The sequence below is a fragment of the Macaca nemestrina genome, chromosome 8 (genome assembly GCF_043159975.1).
Source record: "Macaca nemestrina isolate mMacNem1 chromosome 8, mMacNem.hap1, whole genome shotgun sequence".
Taxonomy (NCBI): domain Eukaryota; kingdom Metazoa; phylum Chordata; class Mammalia; order Primates; family Cercopithecidae; genus Macaca; species Macaca nemestrina.
Window position 1 is genome coordinate 91,270,987 of NC_092132.1, and position 26,744 is coordinate 91,297,730.

The 26,744-nt window shown below is 42.2% G+C and overlaps 1 protein-coding gene across 5 annotated transcripts in view; it reads left to right on the forward strand.

Moving 5' to 3' along the window:
* Positions 1 to 1,224: 1,224 nt before the first annotated feature.
* Positions 1,225 to 26,744, forward strand: part of LOC105482294 (lysophospholipase 1) — a 51,348-nt gene continuing 25,828 nt past the window's right edge. For 3 of the 5 annotated variants that reach the window (XM_071068242.1, XM_071068243.1, XM_011742320.2), the window contains exons 1-2: positions 1,778 to 1,908; positions 2,319 to 2,350. Coding sequence is in view for 1 of the 5 variants with exons in the window: in XM_011742316.3 (XP_011740618.1) it covers positions 1,413 to 1,481; positions 2,319 to 2,350 (101 nt within the window). In the remaining 4 variants the exon portion in view is untranslated. Of the gene's footprint in view, positions 1,482 to 1,777; positions 1,909 to 2,318; positions 2,351 to 26,744 lie in introns of those variants that run through there. The other 2 variants (XM_011742316.3, XM_011742317.2) reach the window with 2 other exon arrangements.

Consider the following 26,744-nt stretch of genomic DNA (forward strand, 5'->3'; position numbering starts at 1 on the left):
TGTGTCCGGAGTTGGTTCCTTCTGGTTGGGTTCGTGGTCTCACTGACTTCAGGAACGAAGCTTGTGGACCTTGGTGGTTAGTGTTACAGCTCTTTTTTTTTTTTTTTTTTTTTTTTTTTTTGAGACGAGGTCTCACTCTATCTCCCAGGCTGGAGTGCAGTGGTGTGATCTCGGGTCACTGCAAGCTCTGCCTTCCCAGTTCATGCCATTCTCCTGCCTCACCCTCCCAAGTAGCTGGGACTACGGACACCCGCCACCATGCCCGGCCAATTTTTTCGTATTTTTAGTAGAGACAGTGTTTCACTGTGTTAGGCAGAATGGTCTCAATCTCCTGACCTCATGATCCACCCGCCTAAGCCTCCAAAAGTGCTGGGAGTGTTACAGTTCTTAAAGGTGGCACAGACCCAAAGACTGAGAAGCAGCAGCAAGTTTTATTGTGAAGAGTGAAAGAACCAACCTTCCACAGCACGGAAACGGACCCCAGCGGTCGGCCGCTTCCGCTGGGGGAAGGGAGGGCATGGTCAGCTTTTATTTCCTTATTTGTCCCAGCCCATGTCCTGCTGATTGGTCCACTTTACAGAACATTGATTGGCCCATTTTACAGGGTACTGATTGGTGCATTTTACAAACCTCTAGCTAGCCACAGAGTGCTGATTGGTGCGTTTTACAATCCTCTCATGAGACAGAAAAGTTCTTCAAGTCCTCACCCGACCCAGAAGACCAGCTGGCTTTATCTCTCATTTAAACTTGTACTGTGTCAATATCCATACATCAACAAGTGTTGTCGATCAAGTTGGGGAAGTAGTGGATTTCTGGAGACAAACGTTATCCTTTCCAACTAAAGTGTAAAGAAGCTAAGTTGAACCCAAATCTACATACTGCTGTAGCCCCAAACGGAAATACTGCCAAAGCTCCACCAGTCTCTCCCAGTCCATCCAGACTTTTACAAATGATAGACCCTGGCTGCAGGAAACCAAGGAGCACCTGGGGTTGGGTGAATTGGCTCCGGGGCTCATTCTTTTCACTACAGTGCCAGAAAAGCGAAAACCTAAGCCAAGATCCAAGAGACCGGCCCTCAGCCTGCACCTGAGAGCGCATTTCCCCTGCCAGCACCGAGCATGCGCGGGCTGCGTGGCGTGGCGAAAGCGCAGCCCAGTCCGCGCCGCCGCCGCAGCCAATCGGAGGGAGGGAGCTGCCCAGACATTGTGAGGCGCGGAGGGAGGGGCGGCGGGCGAAGGGCAGGGTGGACCTTGAACGCGCGGGGGCGCGCGGAAGGTAGCGCGGGGCCGCGTTGGCGCGCACGCGCCTGAGCGTGCGCCCGGTGGGGCCGGCCGGGACTCGCCGCTCGCACGCCCTTGGGCAGCGGCCGGGCGCCCGCTCTTCCTTCCGCTTGCGCTGAGCTGAGCCGGTGTATGTGCGGCAATAACATGTCAACCCCGCTCCCTGCCATCGTGCCCGCCGCCCGGAAGGCCACCGCTGCGGTGAGCGGCGTAGGCGTGGGCTCGGAGTGGTCCACTGGGCCGGCCACCAGTGGCTGCCCCTCGCGCGGGGTGGGCGTTGTGGGCGGGTGGCGGCCTGCGGACCAGGACGCTCTTCCCGGCCTGGGTGGGGTGCGGATGGTCGGCGCGGGTGGTCGGCGCGGCCGGGTCCGCGGGGGGCGTGGGCAGCCGGGGGGGGGGGAATCACAGCCAGGGCGAGGGCCAGTCCCCAGCTTCCCCCCTGCATTGCGGAGGAAGTGCGGCCCCGGGACCCCCGCGGGCCGGCCTTGGGGCACGGCGTCGTCCTCTGCAGCGTGTTTCTGCCTGGTGTGTGGGTGAGGGAAACCTAAGTGCTCCAGGAAATCGCCTTATTATCACCTCGCACTCTTGTCCTCAATACAAGAAGTTTGAAGATTAAGTGTCCTGCAAGGTCAGACGTACTGTTTTTTTAGGAAACTTGTGTACAAAAACTCAAACTTATTTTTGCCTACGGAAGCTTGCTTTTGCAATGGAAAAATTCTGCAGGGTATATGAGAGACGTTCCTGATTTGACTTGAAAGAGATAAACTGTTTTTCTTAGAATGTGATAATTTGCACTCATTGTCTAACTGGGACCTCTGAGTGCTAACCCCCCATTCATTATCTCAGGAAATAAAGGGAGAAGTTGATTGGAATTTTTGCCATTTAAAAGAGGTCGATAGAGATTAAGTCGCCAAAGATAGTGTTGTGTAATTCTCTTGTAGGTTTCGTTCCGTTTTCCACCTTAAGCAAAGCTAGTGTGTAACAATCCTGTGTGGGCTTATTTAGGAATTGCTTATTATTTTTCCTTTTCTCTTATAGGTGATTTTCCTGCATGGATTGGGAGATACTGGGTAGGTACCATTATTATTGTTAATAGTAACAGTGATGAAACTGGGTCATGCAACTTTTGTTTACGCGTTCAAAGGTTTAATGTTTAAGGACGCTAAAATTGTATTTTAAACGATTACTAGTTAATATATCTTACAGTGCGGTGATTTTATATTTTGAAAACCCTCAGAATTTTCCCCTTATCATCGTGAGTTTATTGATTTTTTTTTAACTCCGGTTTCTGGAACATATTAAAATTGCAAATTCCTCATTAGTTGCTTTGGCTGTTTGATACCAGAGATCAGTGGAATGTTTAGTAGGGACGGTGTGCAGTTGAGAGCTTTCCAGAGCAGTTAAAATTTCAGAGCAGATTGAAGAGAAGAACTAGATGATTTTGATAAGAGAACTAGTGGCAACATAAGGCATGAAGCATTCTGAATAGAGGGATTAGATGTTCACCCTAATGAGTTGAAAGGCAGGGGAGGCAACTCAGATATATTTGGAGGCTTATCAAACATTTTGTTGTACTGATTGTACTTATTTTTGTTTTATTTTTTGTTTGTGTGCTTTTTTCTTTTCTATTATTTTTAGAGACAGGGGCTTGCTCTGTCACCCAGGCTGGAATGCAGTTGCAGGATCATAGCTCACTGCAGTTTTGAACTCCTGGGCTTAAGTGATCTTTCAGCCTCAGCCTCTCAAAGCGCGGAGATTAGAGGCGGAAGTCGCCTGAGCCTAGCCTGTTGTACTAACTTTAGATACATGATTTATCTTTTACTCAACCTTTTTCTATATTGAAATGTTTTTGTTTTTATATTTAAATCGGTGATAATCTGTGAAACTTAAGCAAAATATGAATGTTGTTTAAAAATTGCAGAAATAGAGGAAAACTGAAGATACATAAATTTTGATAAAGTAGCCCCAAAACGACTGAATTTTCTTTAAAATGAACCACCGGGGCCAGGCGCAGTGGCTCACACCTGTAATCCCAGCACTTGGGGAGGCGGAGGCTGGTAGTTCACTTGAGGTCAGGAGTTCAACACCAGCCTGGCTAATATGGTGAAACCCCTTCTCTACTAAAGATACAAAAATTAGCCGGCTGTGGTGGGGCAAGCCTGTAATCTCAGCTACTAGGGAGGCTGAGACAGGAGAATCACTTGAACCTGGGAGGCAGAGGCTTCAGTGAGCCAAGATTGCACCACTGCACTCCAGCCTTGACCACACAGTGAGACTTTTTTTTTTTTTTTTTTTTTTGAGACGGAGTCTCACGCTGTTGCCCAGGCTGGAGTGCAGTGGCGCGATCTCGGCTCACTGCAAGCTCCGCCTCCCGGATTCCCGCCATTCTCCTGCCTCAGCCTCCTGAGTAGCTGGGACTACAGGCGCCCGCCACCGCGCCCGGCTAATTTTTTTTTTTTGTATTTTTAGTAGAGACGGGGTTTCACTGTGGTCTCGATCTCCTGACCTTGTGATCCGCCCGCCTCGGCCTCCCAAAGTGCTGGGATTACAGGCTTGAGCCACCGCGCCCGGCCAGTGAGACACTTAAAAAAGCCATTAGGTTAGATTTTTGTCTGTTTTTTTGGTCTGCTTTGTCGCCCTGGCTGGAGTGCAGTGGCGTGATCTTGGCTCACTGCAACCTCCGCCTTCAGGGTTCCTAGGCCTCCTGAATAGCTGGAACTATAGGTGTTTGCCACCATGCCAGCTAGTTTTTGTGTTTTTAGTAGAGATGGAGTTTTGCCGTGTTGGTCAGGCTGGTCTGGAACTCCTGACCTCAAGTGATCCCTCCGCCTGAGCCTCCCACAGTGTTGGAATTACAGGCGTGAGCCACCACTTAAAAGTGATCCCTATTTTTTGCCTAGTAAGTCAAGTTATGTAATACAAACCTTGTATTGAGTTACAGAAGAGGTTGCAGCACTCTTTCTGGCAATCCAGTAGTCCTGTGAAAATGATGAACTTATTTTACCAAATGAAACTCGAATAGCAGAATCTCTATTTTATGGGCAAACCTTTCTTGATGTTGCAAGTCAGGGAGAAGTTTGCTACCCTCTAATTTTGCCAATAATGAGAGCTTCTATACCTGAATGATTAGTCCTGGCAAAAAAAAAAACTTCTGTCTAGGCAGATTCCACAGACTGAAGTTCATAGTGAAAATGGCAAAGACTGTTAGGATCAAAAATACCAAGAACATCCATGACATCTTGACCAAAAGTTAAGTTTGTATTAAAGAATTATTCTCCTTTTTAACCTGTTGTGATAAAAGCAAAAACACAGGTCTCCAGTTCTGAAATTATTTGGTGGGATAGTGCTAAGGGAAAACTTACTCTAGATTGGTTCCATGAGTGCATGATGAAACTTTGAGTCTGTCAGCCTGACAAGTGGCAATTTAATATTTAAGATACTGTAGTCTCCCCTTACCTGCAGTTTTGCTTCCCATGGTTTCAGTTACCTGTGGTTAACTGTGGTTCGAAAATACTAAATGAAAAATTCCAGAAATAGTATATAAGTTTAAAATTGTACACCGTTCTTTTTTATTTTATTATTTATTATTATTATTATTATTTGAGATGGAGTCTCGCTCTGTCACCCAGGCTGGAGTGCAGTGGCGCAATCTTGGCTGTCTTCAACCTCTGCCACTCAGGTTCAAGTGATTGTCGTGCCTCAGCCTCCTGTGTAGCTGGGATTACAGGCGTGTGCTACAACGTTCAGCTAATTTTTTTGTATTTTTAGTAGAGACGGGGTTTCGCCATGTTGGCCAAGCTGGTCTTGAACTCCTGACCTCCGGTGATCCACCCACCTCGGCCTCCCGAGGTGCTGGGATTACAGGTGTGAGCCACCACGCCTGGCCTGAATGGTACACCATTCTGAGTATTGTGATGAAATCTCGTTCCATCTCACCCAGGACACGAATCATTCCTTTACCTAGCGTATCCATGCTGTATGGATTCACCGTGTATTAGTCACTTGGTAGCCATCTGGGTTATCAGATCAACTGTTGCAGTATTGTTTTGCTTTTTTTTTGAGACAGAGTTTCGCTCTGTCACCCAGGCTGGAATGCGGTGACACGATCATGACTTACTGCAACCTCTGCTCTGCAGGTTCAAGCAACTCTCCTGCCTCAGCCTCCCGAGTAGCCGGGACTACAGGTGTGCACCACCACACCCTGCTAATTTTTGTATTTTTAGTAGAGACGGGGTTTCATCATGTTGGCCAGGCCAGTCTGGAACTCCTGACCTCAAGTGATCTGCCCGCCTTGGCCTCCCAAAGTGCTGGGGTTACAGGCATAAGCCACCTCACCCAGCCTGTAGTGCTTTTATCCAAGTACGTTGCTTAAGTGCAAGAGAAATGATGTTGATATATTGTTATAATTGTTTTATTATTGTTCATCTCTTCCTATGCCTAATTTACCCATTAAACTTTATCACAAGTATTATGTATAGGAAAAAACAATATGTGTAGGATTTGGTGTTATCCATGGATTCAGGCATTCACTCGGGGTTTTAGAGCATCCCCCACTGTTTATTTCTGGAATTTTCCATGTAATATTTTCAAACCACAGTTGACTGTGGGCAGCTGAAACCATGGAAAACAAAACTGTGGGTGAGAAGGACTAGAATATTTTAAACATATAATCACAGAAAAGTTATCCCATTAAATTTAACATTTAGTATTATCTAATATACTGTGCATTCAATCTTTGCCAGATTGTTCCATTAATATCCATTATAGCCATCTCCTCCCTAGTCACACATTGTATTTAGTCTCTTTAGTCTCTTTTAATCTGGAACAATTCCCTAGATTTTCTTTTGTCTTTCATGACATTGACACTTCTGCAGAGAACAGGCTAGTCCTTTAATTTGGGTTTGTATGATATTTCCTCATGATTAGATTCAGTTTATGCATTTCTGGTATAAATACTATGTAAACAGTATGTCCTATCCATTGCACACATCAGTAGACTAATGATGCCAAGTCCCTTTATTGTTGTAACTTGGATCACTTGATTAAGGTGGTATCTTCCAGGTCTCTACTGCAGTTATTTTCCTTTTGTAATTGAAAAGTAAGTTGTGGGGAGATACTTTGTGACTGCAAATTGTTCATCAAGGTTTCACCCAATATTTTTACCATCCATTGATAATTATCGCTTGAGTCAATCATTTCTGCAGTGTGATTTTCTAATTCTGTCATTCCTTTTTTTTGTCATTTCATTTTGTTTATTAATCTGCTACCCCCCATTTAGTTAGTATGGACTCAGATTTATTTTCTATTTATTTATTTATTTGCTTATTTTTTGAGACGAAATCTTACTCTGTCACCCAGGCAGGCTGGAGTGCAGTGGTGCAATCTCGGCTCACTGCAACCTCCACCTCCCAGGTTCAAGCAATTCTCCTGTCAGCCTCCCAAGTAGCTGGGACTACAGGTGCGTGCCACCACGCCCGGCTAATTTTTTTTTTTTGGAGACCGAGTCTTGCTCTGTGGCCCAGGCAGGAGTGCAGTGGCGTGATCTTGGCTCACTGCAACCTCTGCCTCCTGAGTTCAAGTGATTCTCCCGCCTCAGCCTCCTGAGTAGCTGGGATTACAGGCACGTGCCACCACTCCCGGCTAATTTTGTTTGTATTTTTAGTAGAGACTGGGGTTTCACTATGTTGGTCAGGCTGGTCACGAACTCCTGACTTCATGATCCACCCACCTCGGACTCCCAAAGTGCTGGGATTACAGGCGTGAGCCACTGTGTTGTCCAGTCAGTTTTTTTTATTTTTAGTAGAGACGGGGTTTTGCCATGTTGGCTATGCTGGTCTAGAACTCCTGACGTCAAGTGATTTGCCCACCTCGGCCTCCCAAAGTACTGGGATTATAGGCATGAACCACTGTGTCCTGCCTGGACTCAGATTTATTTAATGGGTTATGTTCTATTATGTTTTAAACTTTATAACTTTTTATTTTAAAGTAACTTGAAATTTACATAAAAGTTACAGAAATAGCATTTATAGCTCCTTATGCCTTTCACCCAGATTACTTAATTGTTAATATTTCTGAACTATTAAAGAATAAGTTGCAGACGTGTTGCCTCATTACACCTTAATTCCTCAGTGTACGTTTTAAAGTACCAGGACACTCCCGTATAACCATCATTAAAAAGTTAACATTGATTGGATACTACGATCTAATCTACCAGCTCCATTCATATTTCATTGGTTTGAGCCAATAGTGTCCTTTATCAGTCTAGGATCACATATCGCCTTTAGCTATCATTTCTCATTAGTTTTCTTTATTCTGAAACAGTCCTTGTCTTTCATGACCTTGACACTTTTCAAGAGTACATATGTACATGCTCATTTGTTTTAAAATTTTAAATCAGTACACACTCTTGGATTCCTGTTGTTTTCAGAGGATAACAATCAAGTCAGTTATTTATTTTGATGCTCAAATTGTCCTTTAGTTGGCCACAGTAACCCTTTCAAATTGGTACTCAATGTCTTTTGGACATATCCTCATCCTTATTTGATCACTTCCTCACTTTATAGTACAAGATTTTTTCTAGGATTGTCTTATATGTTTCCTGCTCTAGTTCTGGACTCAGCCATTTTTCCAAGAACCCTGATTCCTTTTAGTAGACAGTGAGATCCGGGTGCTATGTGTGCTCCCAGATCTAGACCATTGCAGTGGACGCAGCTAAGAATAGATGCACATACATACGTATGTACACACATACCAGTTTTAGTATTTATAAATATTCAAAATCTTGAACTTACAATGATTCCTCCAGTTGCAGCCCAGCACCACAGGGTTTTTTATAGCCTTCTCCCTTTCCATATTTGTAATTCCGTGAGTAACCTGACTTCTGTTCTTGGGGGGTTCTGGCCAACAGTGCAACTCTGGAGTTCCCCCCTCCAGTTGCACCAGCTCACTGCTATGCTTCCTTCATGGGACCTCTCCGTATATGCTGAATGTGACACCTGAAAGCTCAGTTCCAGTTAAGGGGAAACAGGAAGAAAGGCCAGGTGGAAAGCTTGGTTCTCTTCATGTGCCCCCTTCCCTGTTACCCCCCAGTCCTTATCTGTATTACCAGTATTCCAGGAATTATCTGTATTACCAGTCCCTGTGACATTTCCTAAGCCAAGGAGATTATAAAAATATAGAGAAGAATGTTTGAAAGATAAAGAAGTGGTTGACTGGATCAGATTTTACTGAGAGGTCAAACAAGTGAGGATTGAAAATAAATTGGCAACATGGATATGTTTTGTGACCATAATAAGTTTGCAAGTCTTCCTGTAATCAAGAACTATTAGTAATAGAATTATAGAATGTGATTTGGAGATCATTTAATTACAAGGAATAGAAAGCTCATCATCTAGCTTAAACAAAAATTAGAATTTGTGGAAGGATAGAAGGACAGCCCACTGGCATATAAAGTCCATGAAGGCAAAGGTTTCTTTAATCAACTTTAATTCAGATAAAATTCACATACCATAAAATTCACCTGAGCACAGGGATTTTTTGTGTTTTGTTTTAATTAATACTGTATTCCCAGTGCTAGAATGATATAGGACATGTAAGAGTACTAAGTATTTGTTGGGCAAATAAATGAATAAATAAGGAATTAAAGGGCGAGACATATGAGGAATATCAGTCACCACCTGTATTAGTTTCCTAAGGCTGCCGTTACAAATAACCACAAACTAGATGGATTAAAAACAACAGAAATTCATTCTCACAGTTAAACAGGCCAAAAGTCCAAAACCGAGCTGTCAACTGGGTCACATACATTCTCTCTAATGGAAACTGCCTCTTCCAGTTTCTGATAGCTCCTGGCTTTCGTTGGCCTCAGGCACCATATGCCCAACCTCTGCCTCTGTCTTCATGTGACCTTCTTTGCTGTGTATCTGTCCTCTCCTCCTCTTAGGAGGACACCAGTTATTGGATTTAGGGCTCACCCTAATCCAGTGTGATCTCAACCCTTAACTAAGGAAATCTGCAAAGAGCCTGATTCTAAATAAAGTCACATTCCGAGGTTTCAGGTGGATGATGTGAATTTGGCGGGGACACTGTTCAACACCATTATTCTCACTACCTTTCCCTGGCCTTATGGTCTCTCACTTGATTCTTTCTGTAGATTTGCATAATTCTCAGTGTGGACACACTCTTGTTATCCAAAAGTGAACGATCTTAGCTCTTTTATCAACCCTACTTCTGGTGTTCAGCCTAGAATCTGATCTATCTTAGGTCATTTTTTTTTCTTGTCTAGTTAGTTGGTAAGACTGATTGGGACTGATAGGAGAGTTAATGATAATGTACTACATGAGTGGGGATGGGGATGAGTGGTGTTTCTTGTGCAAACCCAGACAGAATCTCTGAGTTTTTAAAAAGTTCTACACCCATATTACTACGGGATAATGAACAAATAGAAAGAATGCTTTAGTTACTCTGCAGTCTTTTTTTTTATTTTTGGATACAGATTCTCGCTCTATTGCCCAGGCCAGAATTCAGTGGCACGATCCCAGCTCACTCCGCCTCCCAGGTTCAAGCAATTCTCCTACCTCAGCCTCCGAAGTAGCTGGGATAACAGGCGCCCACCTCCATGCCCGGCTAATTTTTATATTTTTAGTAGAGATGGAGTTTCACCTGTTGGCCAGGCTGGTCCCAAACTCCTGACCTTAGGTGATCCGCCCACCTTGGCCTCCCAAAATGCTGGGATTACAGGTATGAGCCACTGTGCCTGGCCTCTGCAGTCCTTTTTAAAAGATCACAATTGAGAAACAGATTGGAGTCAATTTGTAATATTTTGGGGGGTATGTGCTGAAATTCACTTTTTGGGCTCTTAGAAACCTCGTGTGTATGTGTCTGTGTTTTGTTTCCTTTTTTCTGACAATAAAATGAAATATATTCTGATTAATCTAGGATTCTGAATATTAGATTCAGCTTAATTGAAGCTTTTTAGAATTATTATATTTTTTGAGACAGGGTCTCACACTGTCACCCAGGCTGCCGTGCAGTGGTGTGCTCATGGCTCACCGCAGCCTTGATCTCCCCGGCCCAAGCAGTCCTTCCACCTCAGCCTCCCAGGTAGCTGGGATGACAAGTGCATGCCACCACACAGGGCCTGATTTTGTTTTGTTTTGTTTTTAAGTAGAGACAGGGTCTTATTATGTTGCCTAGGCTGGTCTCAAACTCCTGAGCTCAAGCAGTCCGTCCACCTTGGCTTCCCAAAGCTCTGGCATTACAGGTGTGAGCCACTACACCCAGCCAGAATTCTTAAATCTTGAGTTTTTCATTGTCATTGAAAATTATCAAAAGAGTTGGATACAGCTTGGCCATACTTTTTATATTAATATGGTTGGATTCAGATTTTTATAACCTGTATAGGCCTTTGAATCATCCAGTACAACTAGCTACAGGTTATGGATGGGAAAACTGAACTGGAAAGTCATTGATTCTCATACTATAACATGCATCAAAATCACCTAAAAGTCTTGATTCTTGGGCCCCACTGCCAGTTTCTGATTGAGTGGGTCTGGAATGAGACCCAGGAATTTGTCTGCATGCCACTTCTTCTCCTTTCTTTTTCCTCTTCCTCCTCCACCACCTCCTCTTCCTCCTCCTCTTCTCCTTCTCCTCCTCCGTCTCCTTCTCCTTCACCGCCTCCTTCTCTTCCTTCTTTCTCCTTCTTCTCTTCCTCCTCCTCCTTCTCCTTCTCTTCTTTCTTTCTCCTCCTCCTCTTCCCGCTTCCACAGGGTCTTCCACCGCCGCCTCCATCTCTTCCACCTCCTCTGCCGCCGCTGCCTCCCCCTCCTCATCCTCCTTCTCCTCCTCCTCCTTCTCCTCCTCCTCCTTCTCCTCCTCCTCCTCCTTGCTTCCACAGGGTCTCTCACGCTGTTGCTCAGGCTGGAGTGCAGTGGCATGATCTCAGCTCACTGCAACCTCCGCCTCGGGTTCAAGCGATTCTCCTGCGTGGCTGGGATTACAGGTGCCCACCACTGTGCCGGCTAAATTTTGTATTTTTAGTAGAAACCGGGTTTCACCTTGTTGGCCAGGCTCATCTCAAACTACTGACCTCTGGTGATCCACCCATCTCGGCCTCCCAAAGTGCTGGGATTACAGGCATGAGCCACCACGCCCTGCCTGGTTCTTAGTATTTCTTATGTAGAATGGATGTTGGAGCCAGACGTGGTGGCTCACGCCTATAATCCTAGCACTCTGGGAGGCTGAGGTGGGAGGATGGCTTGAGCCTAGGAGTTCGAGATCAGTCTGGACAACACAGCAAAACCCCATGTATTAGTTATCTTGCTGCTATAAAAAATTACCGAAACTGGGTAATTTATAAATAAAAGAGGTTTAATTGACTCACAGTTCTACATGGCTGGGGAGGCCTCAGGAAACTGAAAATTATGGTGGAAGGCACCTCTTCACAAGGTGGCAGGAGAGAGAAATGAGAGCTGAGTGAAGGGGGAAGCCCCTTATAAAACCATCAGATCAAATGAGAGCTCCCTATCACGAGAACAGCATTGGGGGGAGCCACCCCTGTGATTCAGTTATCTCTACCTGGTCCCACCCTTGACACATGGGGATTATTACAATTCAAGGTAAGATTTTGCCGGGGGAGGGGGTACGGAGGGGACACAGCCAAACCGTATCATCCACTTTCTACAAAGAATACAAAAAGTTGGCCAACCATGGTGGAGTGTGCCTGTAATCCCAGCTATTTGGGAGGCTGAGGTGGAAGGATCGCCTGAGCCTGGGAGGTCAAGGCTGCAGTGAGCTGAGCTGCACTTCCAGCTTGCACGACAGTGAGACCCTATTTCAAAAAATAAAAATAAGAAAAAAAGAGGTTGGCAAACAAGGGCCCACGGTTCAATTCTGACCTGCCACTCATTATTACAGTATTACTATATACATTCTAATACATACATATTAGTATTAGTATTGTTACGTATTTTCAAAGTCCCCCCCACCCCATGTATAGGAAAACTATGTTTTTTCCTATACATACATACCTGTGATAAAGTTTAATTTATAAATGAGGCAGTAAGAGGTGAACAACAGCAATAGAATAATTATAACAATATACTGTAACAAAAGTTATGTAAATGTGATCTCTCAAAATACATTCTTGTTCTGTACTCACCTATTTTTCGATGGTGGTCGAATGCAAGTAACTGAATCCACAGAAAGCAAAACTATGGGTGATGGGGAACTACTGTACTTAATAATTCACATACCAAAAACTTCACTCTTTTAAAGTATACAATTCAGTAGTTGTTAGTATATTTACGGAGTTATTCAACTATCACCACTGTTTTAATTCCAGAATATGTTCAACATCCCCAAAAGAAACCCAAAATCCATATGCAGACTACTTATTCCCCTCCCTGGCAACCACTATCTTTTTCTGTTTCTGTTGATTTGCTTATTCTGGATATTGCATAGAAGTGGAATCAGATATTTGGTCTTTCGCATCTGGCTTCTTTCACTTTATAACATAATGTTTTTCAGGCTCATCTATGTTGTAACATGTACCAGTACTGCTTTCTTTCATTGCCAAGTAAATAATTAGCTGAGCATGGTGTCATGTGCCTGTAGTCTCATCTACTTGGGAGGCTGAGTCAGGAGGATCCTTTCAGGCCAGGAGTTCAAGTCTAGCCTGGGCAATATAGTGAGACTCTATCTCTTAAAAAGAAAATTCACATAAAAATTATTCATTCATCAATTAATGAACATTTGGATTGTTTCTACTTTTTGACTCTAATAACTAATACTACCCTGCACATTGATGTACAAGACTTTGTGTGGACATACGTTTTTAGTTCTCTGGGGTATATACCTGGGAGTCAAATTGCTGAGTCAATAGTAGCTCTATGTTTAACTCTTGAAGAACTCCAGGACAGTTTTTATAGTAGCTGCACTTTTTTACACTTCTGCCAAGATAAATGACCAGCAGTGTGTGAGTGCTCGGATTTCTCTCCATCCTCGTTAACACTTGTTATTGTCTTTTCGATTATAGCCATCCATTTGTATGTGAAGTGCTCTCTCATTGTGATTTTGATTTACATTTCCTAATGGTTAATGTTGAGCATCATCTCATGTCCTTGTAAAAAGTAAAATAGAGGTCCCTCTTCAAAGATTTTCCTCTGCATCTAATTAGGAATAAATAGCAACTTCTCTTAAAAGCAAAATTTATTCGAAGACCTGTGCTAACATTCTGAAATGTCTGCTAGCCGTAATAAAGAAATCAATGTACTTTAGCTCTTAGCTCCCACAATTTAGCCTAAATATTTACCCTGGCATGCTTATACTGGTCCAAGCAAGCATTAGGTCACAGCCTGTTCTTCTTCCGTATTTAAAAGTGTTATCTTTCTCAGCATTCCACAACTTACTTCCTCCTTCCTTTGTTCTCCTCTACCTTTGCCTGTTTTAAAAAGTTCCAAGTTGCTAGCCAATCGGGACAAATACAGAATGTGAGGTCCCGTTCCAGCTAATGGAAACCTGACACAGCAGTGGGGTGGACTCGTCAGATTATAAATGACTCTGTCTCCTTTGTTCGGTGTACTCTCGTGGCATAACTGCTGGCGAGTGTACCCTTTCTGCAGGAAGTAAACATGACCTTACTAAATAAATTTATGTTTGAATGCTATTTCTTTATGGTACCAGAGAACAAGCATTTCAAACATCCTTATTGGCCATTTGCATATTTTCTTTGGTGAAATATCTGTTCAGATCCTTTGCCATTTTAAAAATTGGGTTGCCTTTTTATTGTTGATTTATAAGAATTGTTTATATAGTCTGGACACTAGACTCCTATCAGATATATTATTTGTAAATATTGTCTCCCATTGCGTGGGGTGTCTTTGCACCCTCTTGGTAGTATGTTTTGCAGCACAACAGTTTTTCATCCTGATGGTTTTTTTGTTTGTTTGAGATAGTTTCGCCCTACAGCCCAGGCTGGAATATAGTGGCTCAATCTTGGCTCACTCTGCTTCCTGGGTTCCAGCGATTCTTCTGCCTTGGCCTCCTGGGTAGCTGAGATTACAGACACACCTTACCATGCCCTGCCCAGATTACAAGTCTTTCACTTATTTTGTTAAATTATTCCTCTAAGTATTTTATTCTTTTGTATACTATGATGAATGGAATTGTTGTCTTTATTACATTTTTATATTGTTGATTGCTAGTGTATAGAAATATTCCTTTTTGATAAGGTTTTTATATCCTGGGATCTTGCTGACCTCATTAACTCTTAGGATGTTTTTGTAGATTTCTTAGGATTTTCTGTATATAAGATCATAAGATACTCAGCTCACAGGATCATGAGAGGGAATTTTACTGCCTCCTTTCCAATCTGGATGCCATTTATCTTGCCAGTTTCCCTGGCTACAATCTCCGGTAAAATGGTGTATTGTATTTATTAAATTTTTATGTTGAACCGCCCTTGCATTCTAGGGAAAATCACTCCTGGTCATGGTGTATAATCCTAATTATATGTCGATAGATTTGGTTTGGTAGTTTTTAGGATTTTGTGTTTATATTCCTATGAGATAGTCTGTCATTTTCATTTTGAGACAGGGTCTCGCTCTGTCACCCACGCTAGAGTGCAGTGGAGTGAACACAGCTCACTGTAACCTCAATCTTCCAAGCTCAAACAATACTTCCAAGTATCTGGGACCACAGGTGCACACCACTATGCCTGGCTAATTTTCTTATTTTTTGTGGAGATGGGGTCTTACCATGTGCCTAGGCTGCTCTTGAACTCCTGGGCTCAAGCAGTCCCGCGACTTCGACCTCCTAAAGTGTTGGGATTACGAGCGTGAGTTGTCACACCTGGCTGTGCCATCACGCCTGGCTGTCATTTTTTTTTTCTCATACCCTTTGGTTTTGACGTCAGAGTAATAATGGCCTTCTAAATGAGTAAGTGTTCCTTCTTTTTTCGGGCAGGGGAAATGAGAAGGATTCTTTAAACATTGGATTGGTAGACTTCACCTTGAAGCCGTGTTGTACTGGGCTTTTCTCTGTGAGACTTGATTACTGATTCAATTTCTTATTATAGGCCTATTTAGATTTTGTTTCTTCTTGAATCCGTTTTTGGTAGTTTGTGTCATTCTAGGAATTTGTCTATTTAATCTAGGTTATCTAATTTATTACCATGTAATTGTTCATACTATTCTCTTATAATCTTTTCTATGTGTCAAGTTAGTAGTAGTCTGTTCTTTGATTCCTGATTGTAATAATTTGAGTCTTCTCTGTTTTTTTTCCTTGGTTGATCAAGCTAAAGATTTGCCATTTTTTGTTGATCTTTTCAAAGAACCAAGTTTTGCTTTAGTTGATAGTCTCTTTTTTTTGAGATGGACTCTCACTCTTTCACCCAGGCTGGAGTGCAGTGGCTCAATCTCGGCTCACTGCAACCTCCGCCTCCCAGGTTCAAGCAATTCTCCTGTCTCAGCCTCCTGAGTAGCTGGGACTACAGGCAGGTGCCACCACACCCGGCTAGTTTTTGTATTTTGGGTAGAGATGGGGTTTCACCATGTTAGCCAGGCTGGTTTCTAACTCCTGACCTCAAGTGATCCACCCACCTCAGCTTCCCAAAGTGCTGGGAATATAGGTGGGAGCTACCACGCTGGCCTCTATTGCATTTATTTCCCCTCTTGTTTTTATTATTTTCTTCTTTCTGTTTACTGTGGATTAAGTTTTTGTTGTTGTTGTTGTTGTTGTTTTCAGGTAGATTAGATTGTTATTTTGAGATCTTTATTTTTATATTTATTTATTTTATTTTTTGTCTCCGAGGCTGGAGTGCAGTGGCACGATCTTGACTCACTTCAACCTCCGCTTCCGAGGTTCAAGTGATTCTTCTGCCTCAGGCTCCCAAGTAGCTGGGATTACAGGCATTCACTGCCACGCCAGGCTAATTTTTGTATTTTTAGTAGAAAAAGGGTTTCACCACGTTGGCCAGGCTAGTCTTGAACTCCTGTCCTCAGGTGATCTGCCCACCTCAGCCCCCCAAAGTGCTGGGATTACAGGCGTGAGCCACCATGCCCAGCCTGAGATCTTTATTTTAAAACAGATGTCCACAGCTATACATTTCCATTTGAGCATTGCCTTTGCTGCATCCCATGCATTTTCGCTGCTACTTGTTTTTACTTTTTGTAAATGGTTAGGAAAAAACTTAAGACTTAGTGACACGTGAAAAGTATATGAAACTCAGATTTTATTGTACATAAATAAGGTTTTGCTGAAACAGAGCCACATCCTTTTGTTTACATGTTGTCTATAGTTAATTTTCATCCCAGAGTGGCTGAGTTGAGTAGTTGCAACAGAGACCTTCTGGCTGGTAAAGCCTAAAATGTTGACTCTTTTGGTCCTTTGCAGAAAACAATTATTGACCCCTATTGTTAAATATTTTTTGATATACAGATGTTCTACATCATGATAAATTCATCATAAAATCAAAAAATCGTAAATTTAGCCATTATACCCAACAAACAGTTGGGAACTGTTTGTATATTCATACTATGAAAAATTGAGCTTTTCATTATTTTTAGCTTGCATGAGAGTTAGAGCTGTATTTGCTTAGAGTGATATTCCTAAGATGATAATATTTGTCATTTGATTTTTCTGTGGATTCTTATGGACTACCTGGTAACATTCAAATACAGAGCACAGCAATCATTTCTTCACCATGTGATCTTAACCTACTTTATCTGAGGTGTCTTCAATTTCTATCTCTGATTTTAAAATATTCTTCTAGCCTCATTTAACAATATATATGCAAAGGCCTAATTTTTTAAAAGATTTTTGTGACAACATTTTAAAGAATTTTTTCTAAGGAAAAATGATGTCTGCAAACATTCATTTATAAGACTGTACAATAAGAAATCTGTGTGAAAAAAATTGAAATGCCAAAATGTTTAGAAAGAAGAATATTTGATAAATTAGAATTCCAGCGATTTAAGTGGAAAAAGTATATCCTGGGCAGGTGCAATGGCTCATACCTGTAATCCAAACACTTTGGAAAGCCAAGGCAGGAGGATCACTTGAAGCCAGGAGTTTGATACCAGCCTGGGCAACATAGTGAGAGCCTGTCTACGAAAAAAAAGTACATTCTAAAACTGTAGATACATATAGTCTTATAACAAGTAGGAGCTAAGCTGTTAATGATTGTTTCTTTTTTTAAAAAAGGATTGGTTGTTGGTTGCGCCACTCCAAATGCTTTTCATTTTCTACTTTTGTCTTTTCTCCCCTAATTGTAATAAGGAATAAAACATACTATGGTGTGTATGTATGTGCGTGTGCATTGTGGGGAAAACATGGCCTCTGTCTTACTGCTCCTGCTCTATACATTCTTTTTGATTTTCATAGCTGAAACTAATCTTTCCCTTCTCTTCCACATTTTGACATTCTTTGTAACTTGTTTGTAGTGCTTGAATTTTGATTTGTATGGTGGTGTGTTTATATCTTGTTTCTCTTACAAGACTTCAGGTTCATTGAGGACACGGTCTATATCTCAGTCTTTATCTCTCATGCATGTAGAAGTTTGTTTTTTAAATTTCTCTCCTCAGATGCTGTGGCGCACGCCTGTAATCCCAGCACTTTGGGAGGTGGAGGCGGGCGGATCACCAGAGGTCAGGAGTTCAGGACCAGCCTGGCCAACATGGCGAAACCGTCTCTACTAAAAATACAAAAATTAGCCGGGTATGGTGGCACATGCCTGTAATCCCAGCTACTCGGAGGTTGAGGCAGGAGAATCACTTGAACCTGGGAGGCAGAGGTTGCAGTGAGCCAAGATTGCGCCATTGCACTCCAGCCTGGGCAACAAGAGCAGAACTCTGTCTCAAAAAAAAAAGAAAGAAAGGCTAGGCGTGGTGGCGCATGCCTGTAATGCCAGCACTTTGGGAGGCCAAGGTGGGCAGATCGCAAGGTCAGGAGTTTGAGACCAGCCTGGCCAGCATGGTGAAACCCCGTCTGTACTAAAAATACACAAATTATGTGGGCATGGTAGCGCACTTGTAATTCCAGCTACTCGGGAGGCTGAGGCAGGAGAATTGCTTAAATCTAGGATACGAAGGTTACAGTGAAGAGGTTGCAGGCTGTACTTCATCCTGGGTGACAGAGCGAGACTCTTTCAAAATAAAATAATCTCCTAGTTGTTGTTGCTTTTTTTTCTTCAGCATGTCTTCTGTTATTTAAAAAAAGGCATTTTCTTGAGCTCTTTCATTGAAGTAGAGCTGCTGGCCAAAAACTGTGTGTATATAGTAGGGAAAACAAGGATCTGTGTGGTTAAGGCATAAACACAGGAGTAGCACAAAATATAAATGAATAATAATAATTGTAGAATTGCAATTTTGAGCACAAATAGGGGCAGAACTACGAATAGTCAAAGTTTACTGTGAAATATTGTTGCATTGTCTGTATATTTGGGGTGAATAATTGAGAGGCAACTCTTCAACAGCCTGTTACTCCAGACAGGGCTAGAAACTCGTGAGTACAGCAAAAGGCCTTTGAACTACAAAGTCCATACCTTAAAGCTCTTGTACTTTTCCCTGTGAACTCCAGCATTTTTATTCTTTGACAAATGTCTAATACATGCAAAAGATTGTAAGTATTCAAAAAGCCAGTGCTATAGAGAGTTCTTTGGTATGGAGAGAATAGCCAATGTTTTATTGTGTTAATAACAATTCTAAAATCCATATTAAATTTAAATTTTTGGCCGGGTGCAGTGGCTTATGCCTATAATCCCAGCACTTTGGGAGGCCAAGACAGGCGGATCACCTGAGGTCAGGAGTTTGAGACCAGTCTAGCCAACATGGTGAAACTTTGTCTCTATTAAAAATACAAAAATTAGTCAAGTATGGTGGCACAGCTACTCGAGCGGCTGAGGCAGGAGAATCACTTTTACTCAGGAGGCAGAGGTTGCAGTGAGCCGAGATCACCCCACTACACTTCGGCCTGGGCAACAGAGAGAGGCTCCGTCTCAAAAAACATAATACATAAATAAATTACATTTTAAAATTCTGTTTCTATAGTCACCATCAATTTACATACATATTTACTTCTCAATATACTTTGTAAGTGTAAAACATAAGGGAATAAGGCTGTCATCTGCCTTAGCCAGCCATGATATAGGTCAAGCTTTTATTATATGTAGTAATGTTTTGAGGAACATAATTGAAGCTTTATTTTATTTTGAACTCTAATAAATAGGTAGAAGATTGTTATTACTATTTTTTGAGACAGAGTCTTGCTTTGTTGCCCAGGCTGGAGTGCAGTGGCATGGTACTCTTGTGCTCAGTGCAACTCCCACCTCATTCTCCCGAGTAGCTTGGACTACAGGCGTGTGCCACCACACTTGGCTAATTTTTGTAGAGACAGCGTTTCGCCATTGTTGCTCAGGCTGGTCTCAAACTCCTAAGCTCAAGTAATCCGCCCACCTCAGCCTCCCAAAGTGGTGGGATTACAGGAGTGAGCAACCACACCCAGCCTGAAGATTATTTTATAAGTGTGACTTTGTTTTTAAGTGGCTATTTATTCCCAAAGCTATAATTAGCTGAAATAATACTGTAATGTTTAAAGCTTATTTAGTTATCCCTGAGGTCATTAGCTCAAATAAAGTAACGATATACTTAGAAATTGAAATAGAAATGAAAACAGCTCACAGAAAATAAACATTGGCAATAACCATGGAAAACATTTTATAATGTGGTTATGCTGTTATCTTTTGCAGAGATAACAGACAGGTTTTATTTATTTATTTATTTATTTATTTATTTATTTATTTATTTCAGGGGGAGGCGAGGACTCTGTTGCCCAGGCTGGAGTGCAGTTGTGTGATCTTCGCCTACTGCACCCTCCTCCTCCCAGGCTCAAGTGATCCTCCCATCTCAGCCTCCCGAGTAGCTGAGACTACAGGAGCGCTCCCAGCTAATTTTGTATTCTCAGTAGAGATGGGGATTTCGCCACATTGCCCAGGCTGGTCTCGATCTCCTGGATTCAAATGATCTGCCCAACTCAGCCTCCCAAAGTGCTGGGATCAAAGGCTTGAGCCACTGCACCCAGTCTAGTGTTTTATCTTATATGCTGCTTGGATACCTTTGTTGGTCAAGGCTCTGTGACAGAAAGTGCCTTAATTGCTTGGTAATGTCTACTCTGGGCCCACGATCTAGGAATGGTAGCCTATATGCCAGGTATTTATTATTGCTGCAAAATACTGCTTATTGTGCACATTAAAATCTATTTGCAAAGCTAACTATACACATATTGTTAAGTTTATTCCTAATTCTACTGAAATTATAAGACAAGAGAACTGGCCCAGCCGCGGTGGCTCATGCCTGTAATCCCAGCACTTTGGGAGGCGGAGGCGGGCGGATCACGAGGTCAGGAGATTGAGACCATCCTGGCTAACACGGTGAAACTCCGTTTCTACTAAAAAATACAAAAAATAGGCCGGGCATGGTGGTGGGCGCCTGTAGTCCCAGCTACTCGGGAGGCTGAGGCAGGAGAATGGAGTGAACCCAGGAGGCGGAGCTTGCAGTGAGCCGAGATCGCGCCACTGCACTCCAGCCTGGGCGACTGAGCGAGACTCCATCTCAAAAAAAAAAAAAAAAGAGAGAGAGAATTTATCAGTTGCTTTGCTTTGCAACTGTTATGCAGTTCTAAACTCAGATTGGTTTGGTGTAAGAACTTTTTTGAGTTGGATTTGTGCTATCTTTGAAAATTATTTTGAAAATTGGATTATGATATAATCAAGTATTCAAATCTTAAATGTTCAGCCGGACTGGGTGCGGTGGCTCACACTTGTAATCCCGGCACTTTGGGAGGCTGAGGAGTGCGGATCACTTGAGGTTAGGAGTTCGAGACCAGCCTCGTGAAACCCCGGTCTCTACTATAGTGAAACCCCGGTCTCTACTAAAAATACAAAAAATTAGCGGGGCGTGGTGGTGCATGCCTGTAATCCCAGCTACTCAGGAGGCTAAGGCATGAGAATTGCTTGAACCTAGGAGGTAAAGGTTGCAGTGAGCTGAGATCGTGCCACTGCACTCCAGCCTGGGTGACAGAGTAAGACTCTGTCTCAAAAAAAAAAAAAAAAATTAAATGTTTAACTGGATAAATTTTTACTTACACCTATGAAACCATCAACCTGATGAAGATAGAGAACATTTCCAGCTCCCCAGGAGTATTTTTCATTCCCTTGCAGTTAGTACCCTCCCATCCCAGAGATGATCATTACTCCAACTTTTATTACTATACCATAGTTTTGCCTGTTCTTGACTTTCAGATAAATGGTATTATATGTATATCTTCTGTGTCCAGCTCTTTTTGCCCAGTATGTTTGTAAGGTTTATCTGTTTGAACATAATTTTTATTATACTTGCTGTTGTGTAATTCACACTGTTTTTCAGTAACATTCTATCTTTATTTTAAAAGTTGGAACATACACTTTATTATCTCATAAATGTATTCCTTTTATCTTCAGAAGAATTAACTTTTTAATTTTTTTTTATATTTATTTTTTAGTAGAGATGAGGTTTCGCCATGTTGGCCAGGCTAGTCTCTATCTCCTGACCTCAAGTGATCCGTCCGCCTTGGCCTCCCAAAGTGCTGGGATTACAGGCCTGAGCCACCACGCCCAGACAACTGTTTTATTTTTTACTTTGTAACTTGTATTTAGATTCAGGAGTACATCTGCAAGATAAACTGCATGTTTTGAGGGTTTGATCTACAGATAATTTTGTCACCCAGGTAATAAACATAGTACCTGATAGGTATTTTTTCTGATCCTTTCCCTCCTCCTACCCTCCACCATCAAGTAGGCCCCAGTGTCTGTTGTTCCTCTCCTAGTATCCATGTGTTCTTGTTATTTAGCTCCTACTTGTAAGTGAGAACATGTGGTACTTGGTTTTCTGTTCAGGTGATAGTTTGCTTAGGATAATGGCCTCCAGTTCCATCCATGTTGCTGCAAAGTACATGATCTCATTCTTTTGTTAATGGCTGCATAACATTCCATGGTGTATATGTACCATAGCTTCTTTATCCCATTTGCCACTGATGGGTGTCGAGGTTGATTTAATGTCTTTGCTGTTGTGTATAGCAATGCAATGAACTTACGTATGCATGTGTCTTTATGGGAGAACGATTTATACTCCTTTGGGTATATATCCAGTAATGGCATTCATTTACTGGGTCGAATGGTAATTCTGTTTTAAGTTCTTTGAGAAATGGCCACACTGCTTTCCACAATGGCTGAACTAATTTACATTTTCACCAGCAGTGTAAAAGCATTCCCTTTTCTCTATGACCTTGCCACCATCTGTTATTTTTTGGCTTTTTTTGGGTCAGTATATTTTCCATTTTTACTGTGCATACACGTAATACAATGTATCTTAAAAATGGGTCTTACAATATGTAGTTTTATCACTTGGTTTACAACTAAATATATTGTGAACATTTTCTCTTCTACAACAGTTAAAAGAATTGCAGAACTTGGAAGAAACATAATTTATTAAGCAATCTTGTTAGGGACATTGAAGTATAATTTTTTTTTTTCTAAGGAGACTTCATTATTTTTACAGTACCTTTGGGAAAAAAAAGGGGAGTCCTTGTCTTATATAGCTTTCTATAGATGATGAAAACTTGCCCTTCCATTTAGCCTCTTCACTTGCTTCTCTACACCCACCAAATCACCAGTCAAGTAACCCATTTTGTTTTCCAACCTCTCCCATTTGCTTTCTCTTTTCTACCCAGTCTCCCTACACACGTGCAAACGGACTTCCATTTCTTCAGCACTCTCGTTCCTCCCCTTAAAGAGGCTTTTTTTTTTTTTTTTGGGACGAGTCTGACTCTGTCGCCCAGGCTGGAGTACAGTGGCGAGATCTTGGCTCACTGCAAGTTCCGCCTCCCGGGTTAGCTGGGACTACAGGCACCCACCACCATACCCGGCTAATTTTTTGTATTTTTAGTAGAGATGGGGTTTCACTATGTTAGCCAGGATAGTCTCAATCTCCTGACCTCATGATCCGCCTGCCTCGGCCTCCCAAAGCGCTGGGATTACAGGCGTGAGCCACCGCACCCGGCTGCTTTCTTTCCTTTTAAAGAGACTATTTTAATTGATTTTTATCAACTCTACTCAAAACTGTATCCTAAGGTCCACATTAGGATTAGTCTCTAATAATCTGAAGATATAATTCAGTTGTTTAAAATAACATATTAAGAAGACTTTGGTAGAATTACATGTATCAAGAAACACTGGACTTGGGCACAATGGAGATATGGCTGATTTTTTAAAAAAAGAAGTAGTGTTTTCTGGGAGGGCAGAGCAAAGAGGTAAGAAGTAGTTGGTACTATAAGGAAATGTTAGAGATCATTTTGGAAATGTATTCATTATTTTAAGGCAACTAACAAATGATCATCTTTCAGTTAGGACATTGTAGCAGCAGCCTTTACTGGTCATGAAATTTGCATGATACCTAAAATCATATTTCTGTAAATAGGTCAATGTGGATTAATAGTAACTTTGTATATAGAAAAACAGATGCCAGCTAGCATAAAAGTGGCAGTGTGGACAGTGGTAGTTCTGGAGTCCTGGAAGCCATGAGATGCTCATCCATCACTAGGCCATCACAGCCAGGTGGATAAATGCCTGAGGAAAGCAGCGGAGCTGACTGTGCCAGCATTTACAAATGGAACACTTCTTGGGCAGCCAGGTGTCATGGGGCACAGACCCACAATTCTCTTTGCACACATCGTGCTCACAGTTCCGTCCGTAGGAGAGGGGGCGGGCACAAAAGGACCCCAGCGTGCAGGTTCCACCATTCAGACAGCAGGTTCTGTTTAACTCCCTACTGTCCTGTATCTCCATGGGCGGCACAAGTTGGGAAGACCTAGGACGAATTGCAGGCTCCTCCTGGGGCTGAATGCTGTCATCTCTGAAGGTCAGGTCTCCCTGGGATGGATGTGCAAGTTCCTCATGGCCCAGCCCTTAACGACCTTTTTTGACTTTTTAACGATAGCCATTCTGCCTGCTGTGAGATGGTATCTCGTTGTGGTTTTGATTTGCATTTCCCTAATGATTGATGATCTCGAGTATTTATATGCTTGTTGGCTGCATGTATGTCTTTTTTTTTTTTTATACAGTCTTGCTCTGTCACCAGGCTGGAGTGCAGTGGCGCTATCTCTGCTCACTGCAACTTCCACCTCCTGGGTTCAAGCAATTCTCCTGCGCCGCTGGGACTACAGGCACGCACCACCACACCCTGCTAACTTTTTGTATTTTTAGTAGAGACGGGGTTTCACTATGTTGGCCAGGTTGGTCTCGAACTCCTGACCTCAAGTGACCCACCCGCCTCAGCTGACCAAAGTGCTGGAATTACAGGCATGAGCCATGACCACGCCCAGCCTGTCTTCTTTTGGAAAATGTCTGTTCATGTTCTTTGTCCACTTTTCAGTGGGGTTGTTTGATTTTTTTAAAATTTTTTTAAACAGTAAAGTGGAAGCAAGTTTATTAAGACAGTAAAGGAATAAAAGAATGACTACACCACAGAACAGCTAGGTGGTTTGATTTTACTTGTAAATTTAAGTTCCTTATAGATTCTGGATATTAGACCTTTGTTGGATGCATAGTTTGCATATATTTTCTTCAATCTGCAGCATGTTTGTTTACGCTGTTGATAGTTTCTTTTGCTGTGCAGTAGCTTCATAGTTTAATTAGATCTCATTTGTCAATTTTTGTTTTCATTGCAGTTGCTTTTGGCACCTTCATCATGAAATCTTAGCCAAGTCCTATGTCAATAACATGGTATTTCCTAGATTGTCTTTCGGGTTTTGTTTTGTTTTGTTTTGTTTTTTTGAGACGGAGTCTCGCTCTGTCGCCCAGGCTGGAGTGCAGTGGTGCGATCTCAGCTCACTGCAAGCTCCGCCTCCTGGATTCATGCCATTCTTCTGCCTCAGCCTCCTGAGTAGCTGGAACTACAGGCGCCCACCGCCACACCTCGCTAATTTTTGGTATTTTTGGTTGAGATGGGATTTCACTGTGTTAGCCAGGATGGTCTCAATCTCCTGACCTCGTGATCCGCCCGCCCGCCTCAGCCTCCCAAAGTGCTAGGATTACAAGCCTGAGCCACCATGCCCGGCCATCTTTCTGGCTTTTATAGTTTGGGGTTTTACATTTAAGTCTTGAATCCATCTTGAGTTGATTTTTGTATATGGGGTAAGGTAGGGGTCCAGTTTCTATCATCTGCATATGGTCTCCCAGTTATCCTGGCACTTTTCATTGACTGAGGAGTCCTTTTTCCCATTGCTTGTTTTTGTCAGCTTTGTTGAGTATCAAATAGTTGTAGGTGTGTGACCTTATTTCTGTGCTCTCTATTCTGTTTCATTGGTCTATGTGTCTGTTTTTGTACCAGTACCATGCTGTTTTGGTTATTGTACCCCTGTAGTATAGTTTGAAGGCTGGTGACATGATGCCTCCAGCTTTGTTCTTTTTGCTTAGGATTGCCTTGTCTGTTTGGGCTCTTTTTTTGGTTCCACATGAATTTTAAAACATTTTTTCCTAATTCCATGAAGAATGTCATTGGTAGTTTTGATAGGAATAGCATTGAATCTGTAAATTGCTTTGGGCAGTATGGCCATTTTAAAAGTATTGATTCTTCTTATCCATGAGCAGGGAATGCATTTTCACTTGTTTGCGTCATCTCTGATTACTTTGAGCAGCATTTTGTAATCCTTGTTGTAGAGATCTTTCACCTTCTGGTTAGCTGTATTCCTAGGCATTTTATTCTTTTCGTGGCAATTGTAACTCACACTTTTAAAATAAAATGTGTGCTTTTTGTACAAAAAAGTCTCATATCGCTGTCATGGAGCTTCCTTGGTTCATCTTTTACTGTGTGTGTTCCATTGTGTGTGCACTCAGTCCTGTGTGTGCTTGTCCACGCCCCCACCCTGTATATATATGTATGTATATATAGATGAGTCTTTAACTCTTGAGATAAACCTGCAAACATGATTTCCCATCACCTCTAAATACTCTCATGTGTATTTCCCATGCACAAGGATACTTGTACATAACCAGCATACAACACTCCAAATTAGGAGATGAGCATTGATTAAACACTATATCCAGTCCACAGACTCCATTGAAGTTTTGCCAGCTTTCTCAACTGTGTCTGTTTCCTTCCTGGCCTGAGATCCTTTCCAGGAGTGTGTGTTCATTTGAGCTGTCATGTCTTGAATCTGAAACTGTTTGTCAGTTTTTCTTTCATTTCCTTTATAGTTTTAAAGCATACAGCCACAGCCTTCAGTTCTGCATATTCTGTAGAATGACTTTTCAATTTGAGTCTGTCTAATGGTTCCTCATGATTGGGTCCGGTCATACATTCTTTGTCTTTATTTTTGGTACCAGTTTTATTGACATATAATTCATATGCCATACAATTCACTCATTTAAAGTGT